This window comes from Bison bison, unplaced genomic scaffold, assembly GCF_000754665.1.
Source record: "Bison bison bison isolate TAMUID 2011002044 unplaced genomic scaffold, Bison_UMD1.0 scf7180017864250, whole genome shotgun sequence".
Classification (NCBI taxonomy): domain Eukaryota; kingdom Metazoa; phylum Chordata; class Mammalia; order Artiodactyla; family Bovidae; genus Bison; species Bison bison.
In genome coordinates this window covers 1,660,257-1,675,500 of record NW_011494822.1, presented here as the reverse complement: position 1 = coordinate 1,675,500, position 15,244 = coordinate 1,660,257, and the positions used below count along the sequence as shown (strand labels likewise).

Genomic DNA, 15,244 nt, shown 5'->3' with positions numbered 1-15,244 from the left:
TTGTGTCTCTTGTTCTCTTGCACTGGCAGGCGGATTCTTTACCACTGGTGCCACCTGGGAAGCCCCTTCATCCTTAACCTCTAAACATAATTACAAATTAATATATGCGGTTGATTTTTGAGAGCATCTGAAAATATTGTATTCCAAAAATACTAACTCTGTGAATACCTTGGGGTCTTTATTTAATAAGGGCATGTGTCACACCAGGATGTGTTCCTTTAGGTATTTCAGTTACACATTTGGGTCGATTTATAATGACTTTTTAACTACCTGCATATGCTTCCACAGTGCTGTGGTTTGAAGGCACAAGAACCAGGAATGAACTTGCAGCCCAGTGAAAGAGGAAGACCATGGTCATGATCGTTGCTTGACACCAGAGTTGATGACTGTTAACTAAGACGTCCAGACAACCGGAGCTACTGGAGTCAGAGAGAGCTGTGGCCCAGATGAGTTCCAGGAAGTTGGCCTTTGAATGAAGCTGGGGATTAGCTGAGTAAGAAGAACATCCCTGGTCATTATGGCCCTGGGAAGGACAACATGGAGTCACATGCCCATGGCATGATCAGGGAGGTAAGCCAAGCACCTTGGATGGGCTGAAGTTTCCTCAAGGTTCCAGAGAAGTGTAGTGATGCAATTAAAACAGTGCTTTGCTTAAGCATGAGGAATTTGTCTGTGGTGTATTGGATGTATATGACATCTACTAGGAGATTAATTTGTAATTCCCAAGAAGAACTGAGATACAAGTACATTGGAAACAGCATTTTTTTTAAAGTTAGGACACATGCCAAGTAAACAGAAGACATAATTATCAATAAAAATATGTGTCCACACTCATGATGCACAGCATTTTGAAGGCTATGATTTGTAGAGAAAGTTAATGAACTAGAATATCAATTAGTCACTAACATTCAATATATTAAAAACTATTCACTATTGGCTTATCATTAAATTACATTGATTAAATAAAATGAGGATTTTTCACATTTCAATTTGCTTTTATCATCAAGTTCAAAATAACTGATTTGCACTGCTGGAAATAGTAAGCAAATGGTTTTTAGTTAAAATCTTAGTAGGGAGATAGAACACTCAGGTTTTCCTGAAAATTTTGTTTTAAAACTGAGCTAGACTGATATAAATTTTGCAGTGAGGCATTATGGGAAAATTAATAGTTTAAACAAATAGTGAAAAAAGTGGGGGGTCTGAAATAAGCAAAGCAAAAATGCTTCCTGGAAATTGAGCAGTTGTGATCAATTTTGGTTTCTGATGTGATACAGAGAGTCCTGTTTTATCCAGTTTTCCCACATAGATTACTGAGCTGTTTATCTTGGCCTCTGGGTGGACCTCAGTCATTGGGGACTTTTCTCTTGTCCAAACACAATGATTTTCTGGAAAGGTCATTCTGCCCTTTGAAAGTGAAGCTCTCCAGGGAAGGCGGGCTATCCAGTTTTGTACTTAGGGACAAAAGGGGCCCAGAGGGCAAACATGGGCCCTTCCCAGCTCAGGGCTGTTGAAGGAATTTCCAAGTGACCGGAAAATGCTGCGTCCTGCGCCAGGAGAAAAAGAAGAGCATCACTGGAGTCTTCTTTCAGGGAAAAGTCTACACTTTGGTATCCTATCCTCTCTACTCTGTACAAAAGAGGTAGCTACAGGTTCCAATCCCCTCTTCTGCCTGGCCAATCAAGGAAAACAATGCAGACACAATTACTTTTTGCCCCCCTCATGTTTAATCAAGAGAAATCCTTCTGTGCATGAGGGTTTAGTGGGCAGAATCAGAGGACACAGGAGGGGTCAAAGGGTCAACAGTAGCACCTGAAGAATGTAAGTGTCAAGTCACATATTTTAATTTTTACACAAAACCCTATAGGAAAGTAAGTCCAGACTGGGGAGGGAAATATTATGTTGGCTTCTTACAATTCACTCAATAGTTTGCCCATGGCTGAGTGAATGAGGCTTGAGCCAAGGTGTTAGCACAGTCCATCCCAGGAAGGACATCCACCCATCTCAGCAGAATAGTGGAGGCAAGTATGGTGCCCATGTTGCCTCTGGATTCTCTGTTACCCTCACCAACCACTGGGAAGGGCCTGGTGACAGCACCAAAGATAAGCACTTGACGTTCCTCACACCTGGCACCAGTCAGCCTCCATCGGTGTCTGAACCTCAGCCCCTCTTGTAAAGACAGGTACCCACTCACCTGAAACAGGGGATTACTGAATTTCCACTGGCAGATGCACCTGCCTATTGGATGGGACCATGCTGACATCACTCACCTACAAACAGAGTGTGGTCGTGGTGGAAAATCCCTTTGCTCAAACAGACTAGAGCTAGGTAAATAACTGAATGCAAGGAGCAGAATCTAGCCTGATGGGTCCCCTACATCTCAGACAATGTGAAGTTGTTTAAAGGTGCAAGAACAAATTCCTGACAGCTCAGTGTGCCCTCTGTTTGGTCCAGAGGCAAGTGAAGCTTATCTGGACAAAGAAGGCAAAACACGTGTATAACAGCAGCCCTGGCTCCTCAGGACCTAGGTGAACTGAATATAATACTCAGGCAGGAAAGGAGAGGAGCATCTCATACTGAATTCTTTTTATTTGTCAGACCCATTATATGGTCTCTGTCTTTTCATTTTCCTGGTGGCTAAGATGGTAAAGAATCTGCCTGCAATGCAGAAGACCTGAGTTCGATCCTTGGATCGGGGAGATCCCCCAGAGAAGGGAACAGAATTCCATTCCTGTATTCTTGCCTGGAGAATGCCATGGACAGAGGAGGCTGGTGGGCTACAGTCCATGGGGTCGCAAGAGTCAGACATGACTCAGCGACTAACACTTAACACACTGAGTCACTTGCTCACAATCACACATCAAGCTAAAGTCTTATCCAGATCCACCTGCATCCAGAGCTCATGGTCTTTCCATATGGGAGCTGCTTTGTGCTGACAGAGGGATGATGACTTCCTTAAGAATCACTAATTCATTGGACCAGGCTGCAAATACAATCTTACGGGGACTCAGGGAATAAAAGCCAAGGTGTTTCTGCTGAGAATAACTCAGATGCAAAAATCCGGTGTTGCCTATAAGCTTGCTGCAGCCCAAACTTACCCATAGAGCTCTGTTGTTGTTCAGTCACCCAGTCATGTCTGACTCTTTGCGACCCCATAGACTGCAGCACGCCTGGCCTCCCTGTCCCTCACCCTCTCCCGAAGTTTGCCCAAGTTCATGCCCATTACATCAGTGATGCCATCCAGCCTTCTCATCCTCTGATGCCCTCTTCTCCTTCTGCCCTCAATCTTTTCTAGCATCAGGGACTTTTCCAATGAGTCGGCTGTTCACACCAAAATACTGGAGCTTCAGCTTCAGCATCAGTCCTTCCAATGAATATTCAGGGTTGATTTCCCTTAAAATTGACTGGTTTGATCTCCCTGCTGTCCAAGGGACTTTCAGAAGTCTTCTCCAGCACCCCAGTTTGAAGGAGTGGTGGAATAGAGTTCATTGCATAGCTTTCAATCTGCAAGCTCAAAAACAGGAGGCCAGTGGAGTGGACAGTAAATAATGAAACCTTGCAGTGTGAATCCTTTAGTTGTGCCTCTCAATACGAATGAGGTACAAAGGGTTGGTAATTACACTGATTTTAAAACTCTATCCAAGATGATTATTTGGAACCCAGACTGCCACTTATAAGACAGTAACATACTCGTTTAGGAAACCAACCAGAGAGTGAAACCCCAAAACTATTGGGTGACTAAGGAAAGCTAAGAACTTGTACTAGCGGATTTGACTTGTGGAAAATTCTTTGCAGTTTCTTGTTCTTAGAAACTTATTCTCCATTGTAATGACAATATGATTACTTTAACACATTTGGCAAAAGAAGAGAAGGAAAAAAGTGCACTCATAATTCTAAGGTTGTGGGGGCAGCCCATAGCATCTCTGCAAGATGACACTCATATGTTTTCTTTGCTTTCATTTTCTACCTGGATCAAATATATGTCTACATCATTGTCAAAGGTGGATGTACCATGATCCTACTGCACACTGAACTCCCTCACTTCATGAGACCTTCTAAGATTCTGTGATTAACTCGAGAATTTTTTTTTGTTAGTATTTGACATTCTTTTCCTTAGAACAGAGAATTCCTTTTAGAATAGAGAATTCCTCCCAAATTGTAAGCGTCCTACTTCACATAAACCCCATTTCCCCTGAATACTACTGAAGAGTAGTATGACATATTTCTTAATTTACTGGTTTAATTCATCCATGTTCATGTTCAATGCATGCTTTGTCTGTTCCTTATCCACCCTGCCTTGGGTGTGTGACTTAATGACTCTGCCGGAAGACACTGTGTTCCAGTTCAGGCCCACCTCCAAGCCACTCTTACAGGGTTGTAATCAGCATGTTGGCATGTATTTTACAGTTGTAAATATCATGTGGACATATATACTTTTCGTTCTATTTTCTAAACAGTGTTAATGACGGCAAACACATAATGTCAGCTTATTTTTTTCAGTTAAGATCGTATCATATACATGTCTTCATAGTTACCATTTAATGATTTAAGAATAATCCACTGAGGGAATACTCCACCAAGTCAGTATACATAACTTGGTAATTAATTCCCTTACTATTGGAAATTTAAGATTAGAGCACGGGTTGTGATTCAGACATAGCTTAAAAAATAACTGGAAAGGAACAGCAGGCTTGGAGATTAGGTCGTAGTGGAGTCTAGGATCAGACTTTAATGATAAATCAATTTTGGGATAAAGTCTAAAGTAAGTCCAAGGTCCTCTGGTTTGAGTCCAGAAGAAATATTTGGGAGATTTTATTTATGTCAGAATTGCTTATTAGATTCTGAGCCCAGGAAGACAGGGTAAGGATGTGTCATCTGTCATCATATACACAGAACCTAGCTTGGTGGTTGGTACCCTCGAGGTTCAATAAATATACTATGAGTGAATTAACTAAGGAAATCCCACAGTCTGTAGAGGCTACACCAAAGCCAGTGCCAATAAAAGCTCAAGACACTGAGATTTAGAAGACTCTTGAGAGTCTCTTGGACAGGAGGGAGATCAAACCAGTCCATCCGAAAGGAAATCAGTCCTGAATATTCATTGGAAGCACTGATGCGGAAGCTGAAGCTCCAATCCTTTAGCCACCTGATGCAAAGAGCCGACTCATTGGAAAAGACTCTGATGCTGGGAAAGATGGAAGGCATGAGGAGAAGGGGATGACAGAGGACGAGATGGTTGAGTGGCATCACCAACTTGATGGACATGAGCTTGAGCAAACTCCAGGAGACTGAAGGACAGGGAAGCCTGGTGTGCTTCAGTCCATGGGGTCCCAAAGAGTTGGACACGACTTAGCAACTGAACAGCAGCAAGTTTTTTGAGACAGCAAAAGAGACACAGATGTATAGAACAGTCTTTTGGACTCTGTGGGAGAGGGAGAGGGTGGGATGATTTGCGAGAATGGCATTGAAACACGTATATCATATAAGAAAAGAATCGCCAGTCCAGGTTCGATGCAGGATACAGGATGCTTGGGGCTGTTGCACTGGGATGACCCAGAGGGATGGTACGGGGAGGGAGGTGGGAGGGGGGGTTCAGGATGGGGAGCACGTGTACACCCATGGAGGATTCATGTTGATGTATTGCAAAACCAATACAATATTGTAAAGTAATTAGCCTCCAATTAAAATAAATTTAAAAAAATAAAATAAAGGGAGAATATTTATTTTGTAAAATGGGTACTTGTCAAAACATCCTTTTGATGTTTATATGATTCATAACTGAGTAGTTAAGTTTGTCTTACTGGGGGACTTTTTGGGGATTCTGCAATTTCTCTCTATTTACTGTGCTTGTCTCATCAGGCAAATGATTTTTTTAGAGAATATTTCATTAATAAAGGTGCCAATTATTAACTCCACCTCTTAAAACTTTGTTCTTTCAAATAATATACATCCTGCAGTAACTTAATTTTGATATTAATCGTCTTCATGAGGTGTTAATGTTTTTTTAATTACAGGCTAACTAGAATTTGAAATGTAGTTATTTGAATGGAATAACTAGACATCCATTTAAAAAGGGAGTTAAAGTTTTTTCTTAATGGTTTCCTCTTTCCCTCCAGTTGTATAAGCAAAATTTAAAAGAGATGTCTCTTATGTTATATATAGGCTGGGGTTCTTCCAATTCTCAGCTTTTCTTCTCTCTCCAAATAGTTTTTTTATAACAAGGCAAAAATAAAACAAATACCTAAGGACTAAGGGCTTCCAGTCCTTTGGGTAATGTTTTATATCACTGCTACACTTTTCTGTGGACTTTCCAGGTGGTGCTAGTGGTAAAGAACCTGTCTAACAATGCAGGAGATGTAAGACATGGATTTGATCCCAGGGGTAAGGAGAATCCCATGGATAGCAGAGGCTGCTGGACTACAGTCCATAGCGTGGCTCAGAGTCAGACACAGCTGAAGCAGCTTATCACTCATGCATGCATACTTTTCTTTAAAGAAAGCTTTACAGTTTCTCAAGAATTGAGGGTTTTTTTTTTTTTCTTTTTAAGGTCATGAAGAAAAATAGTAGAAAGGAGAGAGGCAGAGTATCCATTTGTTAATTTGATAAGTATTTACTGAGCCTGTCTCTGGCCAGGCACATGCTGAAGGCTACAGGGAGCCTAGAAAGACAGTGCCAGCCTTTGGAGTTCATGTTCTCAAGGGCAGAAGGAAGCCTCCCCTGGCAGCCCATACTCAGAATTCCAGTTTCTGTTCTGTGACTGATGAGTCTTTATACAATCTCTCTCTGATTCCGATCCAATTCCTCATCTGTGAAATGTTGACTCTACGGCCTAATAGGTTTATCTTAGCTCATAATTGTGGTGGGTGTCAAATAAAAAATAAAAACTTGATGAGTGTCTGAAGAGTAGAAAATATTAACTGGGTTTAGAGTTAAATTATGTAATTTAATACTTAATGGATGTAATTTAACACCCAATTTTAAATGTTAGTGTATATAATGATGCAAGGCACGTTGGTTCATTCGAAAGGCATATATGACAATAATCTAAGTCAGGAATCAGCAAATGACAGCCCGTGGTCCTAATCCAGCCTACTCCCTGAAGTCTCACTGAAACACAGGGGAGGCAGATTCTTGGCCCCAGTATCCTGGTGACTGTCACATCTCCATGTCAGGCAAAGCTTAACCACAGCTGACCTAAGTTTAGGTGGAGTGCCCCGGGATGCTCCAATCATGCACATGCGAGGATTATGAGTGCCTGCTACAAAGCTGCTTTCCTTCCACCTCGCTGTGCTCCAGGCAGGGTTTCATGAGATAGTTTCTCATTGCCTCCCGAGTTCTAATGAGGCATAAGGGGGTTTCTGCCCCCTACTCTCACCCCTACTAGAGTACAGTTGGAGGCATAAAACTGTAGCACGTACCCAGTTCCTCAGCCATGTGGGGCCCAAGTTCTTCTGTGGGTTATCAGCTGTGAGATAAGGACCCTGGGTTGTTTTGTTTTGGTGTCATCTGTGGGATAAGGGCCCTGGATTGCTGTTGCCTGGCAGCTCAGTTATTAAGTCGTGTCCGACTCTGTGACTCCATGAGCTTTAGATAACCAGGCTCCTCTGTCCATGGGATTTCCCAGGCAAGAATACTAGAGTGGGTTGCCATTTCCTTTATTTCAGAGAATCTTCCTGACTCAGGGATCAAACCCACATCTCCTATGTCTCCCGCATTGGCACGTAGTTTTTTTACCTGCTGAGACACCAGGGAAGCCCAAGGAACTTGGGTAGCTGATACATTTTCTGTTCTTACTTTCATTGTCTATGTAAATACTGAACTATCTGACTCTAAAAGAAAATTGTTTCTCTGCCTGATGAATCTGTGTGCCTTGCTGACATACAACCACACCCACTCATTATGATCTGAGGCTGCTTCCATGCTGCAAGGATGGAGTAGAGAAGTGGCAACAGAGACCCTACAGCCTGGGAAGCCTGAAGCATCTTCTATCCAGTTCTTTACAGAGGACATGTGCCAACCCACTGATCTAATTAATGCACAACCTTAAAATGACTAAAGTCTAAGTCAAAAGCCCTACCACTCCACTTCCCCAGGGTTTCTTTTCTTTAGACCTGGGGAGTTTCATTCAGCTGAATTAACTGGAAGGTCACACAATTTCCTTGGAGGTGGGAGGCAGGGGATAACAGCTTGATTCCTGGATGTGATGGTTATAGTCTGAGTCCTGTGGTCATTCCTTTCTTCCTAAAGCAGGGAGATGAGAACACTATCAATCCTTGGCCAGTCTCTTCTTTTGCAAGTGGCTGGTTATGACCTTACCTTGGTATTTGTATCAGCAGGAATTAAGTTAATGGCTATTCTTGGCTGCTTCATCCTGTGCATCCCTATGCAGACCTTGAACCACTTTCATGCTGGGAGCCCCTGACTGTGCACCAGCCTCCTGTGAGGATGACATCAGCTTACCTACACTCCATTTCACAGGCTGTGCATATGTGCTAAGTTGCTTCAGTCCTGTCTGACTCTTTGAGACCCAGCGGGCCATAGCCCACCAGGCTCCTCTGTCCGTGAGATTCTCCAGGCAAGAACACTGGAGAGGGTTGCCTTACCCTCCTCTAGGGGGTCTTCCTGACTCACAGGTTGAACCCTCGTCTCTTAAGTTTCCTGCACTGGCAGGCGGATTGTTTACCACTAGCACCACCAGGGAAGCCCTTCACAGGCTGTACCCACATCCAGCTCTTCCTAAACACACATGTTCCTTAGAATTCAGCAAATATGATTCATTTCATGAAACTAACACATGTGTGTGGTAAATAAGTCTTGGTGTATGAAGGGCACACAGGAAAAGTAACCTTTCTCTCCCACTCTACATCCTCAGAAGTCATCCCCCATTCTGATCAGCTGCTTTATTATTTGCATCATTTTTCCATGCTATTTCTTAAATGGGTTGTGCAGAAAAAAAAAAAAAAGACTAAAATTAAAACAAGATCTTTCTGCTCATTTTTTTGAGGTCAAACTTGACCAAAATATATTTTTAAGATATTGTTCTTTCAAAATAACGTTCTGAGGAAAACAGTTATGGGAAGTTAAAAACATCATGCCATTGGCCCCAAGTTACAATGTGTGCACAGCATGGATGGCACAGGCGTGCACATTATTTTGGCCTCTCCTGGGTCCAGGGTCACCTCTAGAACAGCTGGAGGATAAAGACTCATTTTACAGTAGCCCAGCAGTATAAAACCTCCTTTTGGTCTCCTTAACCCAGCCTGGTGGCAGTCATAATAAAGAAAGGACTAATGGGAGGAAGCTGGGGGTACTTGTCAATAGACTGAGTTCAGCCTGTCCTGGTACTAATTCTAGCTCTCAGCAACTCCATGGAAAATGCCATCAAATGGTCCATTCCTGCTGAAATCGGATGACTGAGCATGACATATTCTTTGTACCAGGAGGAGCAGAGAGAACCAAAAATAAAGTCTGGGCCTTGGGAGCAAGAGAGTTCAGCTCCGAACCTGGGTTTTGAATGCAAGAGCTATGTGACCTCGGGCAGGGCACCAGAAATCCCAGCTACCATTTCTTTATCTGAAAATTGGAGATGCTGTATGACTTTACTGTCAGGGTGCTGTGATTAAGGAAAGTGGGGATAAGATCCAGCGTAGTGGCAGACATAGAAGAATCTTGGAAAACCGTATCAGGTGTTATAATTTCTAAGCATTGCATCAGATATCAAACTGCCTTGCCTCTGAAAAACAGATATTAAGAAAATGAACAATGTGAGTATGATTCTGAAGGAGGTAATTTAGTTAAGCTCAATTTCTCTTCTTAAACACTTCAAAATTTACTCATAAAATTGATTTTCTGATAACAAAATTACTTATTCTATTATAAAAAGCATAATTAATATTGTTAGTGTAAAGAAAAATGCAATAGATTTCTGTGTATTAAGTTTGCATCCTGCAATAAAAGATCAGAAAGAGAAATTAAAGAAACAATCTCATTTACCTTCACAGCAAAAAGGATAAAAGACCTAGCCTAGGAATAAACCTACCAAAGGAGGCAAAAACCCCCGTACTCCAAAAGCCATAAGACAAGATGAAAGAAATCAAACATAACACAAACAGATGGAAAGATATACCATGCTCTTAGATTGGAAGAGTCAATATTGTCAAAATGACTATACTACCCAAGGCAATCTACAGACTCAACGTGTGCTAAGTCACTGCAGTCTTGCACGTCTCTTTGTCCCTATGGGCTATAGCTGCCCAGGCTCCTCTGTCCATGGGATTCTCCCGGCAAGGATACTGGAGCAGATTGCCATGTCCTCCTCTGGGGGATCTTCTCCACCCAGGGACTGAACCCCTGTCTCCTGTGTCTCCTGCACTGGCAGGCTGGTTCTCCACCACTAGGACCACCTGGGAAGCAGTCCCTATCAAATTACCAATGGCATTTGTTATAGGCCTAGAACAAAATATTTAAAAATTTGTACAGACACAAAAAACCCTAAATAAGCAAAGCAATACTGAGGAAGAAAATCAGAGCTGCAAGAATCAGGCTCCCTGACATCAGGCTATACTACAAAGTTATGGTCATCCAAAGAGTATGGCACTGGCACAAACAATGTACATATGGATCAATGGAACAAGTCAGAAAGCCCGGAAATGAGCCCACACACCTGTGGGCAATTAATCTATAACAAAGGCGGCAAGACAATACAATGGAGAAAAGACAGTCTCTTCAATAAGTGGTGCTAGGAAAACCAGACAGCTACATATAAAAGAACGAAATTAGAACATTGTCTAACACAGGAGCACTCAACCTCCAGGATCTAATACCTGATGATCTGAGGTGTAGTCATAGAAATAAGCGCACAATAAATGTAGTGGGCTTGAATTACCCTGACACCATCTGCATTCTCATCTGCGGAAAAGTCGTCTCCCACCAAACTGGTGTCTGGTGCCAAAAAAGGTGGGGACACCTGTTCTAATACCATACCCAAAAATTAACTTAAAATAGATTAAAGATCTAAATGGAAGACTATACTATAAAATTCTTAGAGGGAAAACACAGGCAGAATACTCTGACATAAATTGCAGCAATATCTTTTTTGATCCATCTCCTACAAAAATGGAAATAAAAAGGAAAATTAAAACAAATGGGACCTAATGAAATTCAAAAGCTTTCACACAGCCAAGGAAACCATAAACAAAATGAAAAGACAACCCTCAGAATGGGAGAGAATGTTTGCAAACAAAGTAACCCACAGAGGATTAATCTCCAAAATTTACAAATAGCTCATGAAACTCAACATAAAGAAAACACAAACAACCCAGTTAAAAAATGGGCAGAAGACATAAATATATATTTACCCAAAGAAGACACACAGATGGCCAAAAGGCACATGAAAAATGTTCAACACTGCTAACTATGAGAGAAATAAAAATCAAAACTAAAATAACACCTCACACGAGTCAGAAATACCATCATCAAAAAGTCTATAAATAATAAATGTTGGAAAAGGTATGAAGAAAAGGGAATTCTCCTAAACTGCTCGTGGGAATGTAAATTGGTGCTGCCACTGTGGAAAACAGTGTGGAGCTTCCTTAAAACTAAAAAATGGAGCTCTGTATGGTCCAGCAATTCCACTCTCGGGCATATTTCCAGAGAAAATCATGGCTCGAAAATATGCACACACATACTCACTGCAGCGCTGTTTACAATAGCAATGTCAGAAATGTAATCTAAATGTTCATCGACAGAAAAATAGATACAGAACACGTGGGACATATATAAAATGGGATATCACTCAACCACTAAAACAAATGAAATGGTGGCTCAGATGGTAAAGAATCTGCCTGCAATGTGGGCGACCTGGGTTTGATCTCCTGGGAAGACCCCCTGGAGAAGGAAATGGCTACCCACTCCAATATTTCTGCTGGAGAATTCCATGGACAGAGGAGCCTGGCTGGCTACAGTCCATGGGATCGCAAAGAGCTGGACACGACTGCACGACTTTTACTTTCACTTTCACATTAACACAAATGAAATGCCATTTACAACAAGATGGATGGAGAGATTACCATACTAAGTGAAATGTCAGGCAGAGAAAGACAAATGTCATAGTGTTGCTTATATGTGGAATTCAACAAAAATTATACAAGTGAACTTATTTACAAAACAGAAACAGATTCACAGACTTAGAAAACAAACTTGTGGTTACCAAAGGGGAAAGGTGGTTGAGGGCATAAGTTGGGAGTTTGGGACTGACATACACACACTGCTGCTGCTGCTGCTGCTAAGTCGCTTCAGTCGTGTCCAACTCTGTGCGACCCCATAGACAGCAGCCCACCAGGCTCCCCCGTCCCTGGGATTCTCCAGGCAAGAACACTGGAGTGGGTTGCCATTTCCTTCTCCAATGCATGAAAGTGAAAAGTGAAAGTGAAGTCGCTCAGTCGTGTCCGACTCTTAGTGACCCCATGGACTGCAGCCCACCAGGCTCCTCTGTCCGTGGGATTTTCCAGGCAAAAGTACTGGAGTGGGGTGCCATTGCCTTCTCCAATATACACACTACTATCTTTAAAATAGATAACCAATAAGGATAAACTGTATAGCACAGGGAACTCTGCTTAATATTCTGTAATAACCTAAATAGGAAAATACTTGAAAAAAATAAATATATGTATAGCCGAATTGCTTTGTTGTACACCTAAAACTAACACAACATTGTCAACAAATTATCGTCCAATGTAAAATAAAAATTAAAAAAAAGAAAAAAATAAGAGTGAGGGGACACAGGTATAACTGTGGCTGATTCATGTTGATGTTTGGCCGTAACCAACACAATACTGCAAAGCAATTCTCCTTCAGTTAAAAATAAATAAATTTATTTCAAAAAAATAGTATATTTAACAATTAGTATCCTATTCCTCTACAGCGTGTTTCTTTAGGCATATTTCTTGAAAATTAAAATTGCTTTTGTCTAGAAAAAACACACTATCTTTCTCCATAATTTATAAACGTCTGGTCATGTAGCTATCAGTTCCTTAAAAATTGATTCTTTTTTTTCTCCCGGGAATGTTAAGAGAGGATTTCTTGTCTTTCTATGAGAGGAAGATGACAAAAAAACTTTGGAAGAAATTCAGAGAAACTCTTGGGTTGAAATCTTTAGATTCTCTTTCCTCAAATGGAGCATTTAAGGGTCAAATACAAACTAACCCAGTCTGTTGTGAGTACACAGAGGATCACAGTCTATCAGTTTACAATAAATATCATCTCTCACTGCTTTTCCCTGAGCAAGTGGACAAGAAAACAGCAGGCAGATTCAGCTCTGGATAGAACTGTAAAATTCTGTCCTCCCAGAAGCCTGATACAGACAGACAAGAGGCTTATTCTCCTGAAAGGAACAGGGGAGACTGTCAACTCCTCCTGGGCAGCTGTGCCTGGAGGCTGCTGGTGCCTGTGGATTCATGACTGAGCTGCAAGTGCAGTTGCCTAGGAGATGAGAGGCGTGCAGATGATGCCTGCCTTGCTTGACCTGATTCAGGATCTAGCTGCCTAAGCGGCATCTACACGTTGCTGAGCTAACAGAGCGCCAGAGAAAAGGGGAATTGCCTCCTGCTCTGCCTGCAACGCAGGAGACCTGGGTTAGACCCCTGGGTTGGGAAAATCCCCTGCAGAAGGAAATGGCAACTCACTCCGTTATTCTTGCCTAAGAATTCTATGGACAGAGGAGCCTGGAGGGCTATAGTCCATTAGTCACAAACAGTCGGACACAACTGAGCAGCTAAAACTTTTTGCAAGGCGCTAACATCCATTCTGGCAGCAGGAACACCTGTGTTTGGCTCGGGTCTGACTTCTTGTGTGATGTCGTCTGTCACATCCTCAGAGCTTCCTGGCCTGGAGCTGGAAGACTGGTGACCTTTCAGGTTCACTGAACTTGTGACACTCCCACAGGCAAGACCCCAGCCTTCCCGGTCAACCACTGAGCTATCAAGAACTGGGCCAGAACAATTTCTGCCCTGGGCCAGCACTGCGGGAAATACAAAGCAGAACAAACTACAAGCAGCCATTGGTTACATTTAGGGAAAAGCTGTTACATAAAAGATAGTCGTTAATCAATATCACTATTTGTTTTCAGCAATCACAAGAGCATTGTTATTAGTTGGGAGGGCCCTAATGTTATTTGTTTCTCAACACTCTGATACCAAAAGAGGAATTTTATTATATACTGTGCTGTCTAAAACCATCTATAAAGCAATATTGTCATGATTGTCATTAAATATAAGAATCTTTTTCTATGTAAGAATACTGACTTTGCAGAGTGCTTTAAATCTTGCACAATATATATTATTCAGTTAGATTCTACAGCAATTAGTATGTGTTAGATAAGAAAGGCGGGCTTGCTAGGTGGCTCAGTGGTAAAGAATCCACCTGCCAATGTAGGAGCCATGGGAGATGTGGGTTTTGATCCCTGGGTTGGGAAGATCCCCTATAGGAGAGAATGGCAACCCACTCCAGTATTCCCAAGGGACAGAGGAGACTGGTGGGCTATAGTCCATGGGGTTGCAAAGAGTCAGAGACAACTATGCAACTGAACACACAACACACATAGATAAGAAAGAGAGGTTTAAAATACTTTAGTGACCAGGTCAATATATATATATATAACTTGTGCCAGATTAATTCAGGAAGACCAAATATCAGCATTATCATTCAGTGCTGCGGGCGTGCTCAGTCATTTCAGTCATGTCTGACTCTGTGACCCTTTGGACTGCAGCCTACCAGTCTCCTCTCTCCACAGGATTCTCCACGAAAGAATACTGGAGTGGGTTGCCATTTCCTTCTCCAAACTCACTGAACAATTCACTTCAATCCTAACATCTGCTTACAGATGTCATACAGGGGTTCTTCTTCCAGGGATGCTGATGTATTATGGTTGGCATAGCAAGCTGGCGTGTATCAGAAGTCTGCATCCTGGGATGCAGGACACACAAGGATGCTCTGGTCCCCATCCGTCCTCAGGGCTCCTGAACCCTCTCCCTGGGCGGGGTGTCTACAAGGGGCGCCAGCACGTGGGATGGATCCCCCTCCCCGGGGCTGCCCTACCTGCGTGAGCGGTAGAACTGGCACCTCTTCAGCGGGATCTTGGCCACGTGCTCTCGCAGGCCCGCGAACAGGACGCTCTGGCTGTGCAGGATCCGCAGGCTCCTGACGGGCTCGGGTCGCCTCTCAGGGAAGAGCTCCATCTCTTCCAGCACAC

At 42.5% G+C, this 15,244-nt stretch overlaps 1 protein-coding gene across 2 annotated transcripts in view; it reads right to left on the bottom strand.

Moving 5' to 3' along the window:
- The window catches only part of SEMA5A (sema domain, seven thrombospondin repeats (type 1 and type 1-like), transmembrane domain (TM) and short cytoplasmic domain, (semaphorin) 5A), a 559,453-nt gene that overhangs the window by 99,320 nt on the left and 444,889 nt on the right, over positions 1-15,244 (bottom strand). For both annotated transcript variants that reach the window (XM_010847535.1, XM_010847536.1), the window contains one exon: positions 15,091-15,244. In XM_010847535.1, coding sequence (XP_010845837.1) covers positions 15,091-15,244 — 154 coding nt within the window. The remainder of the gene's footprint in view (positions 1-15,090) is intronic.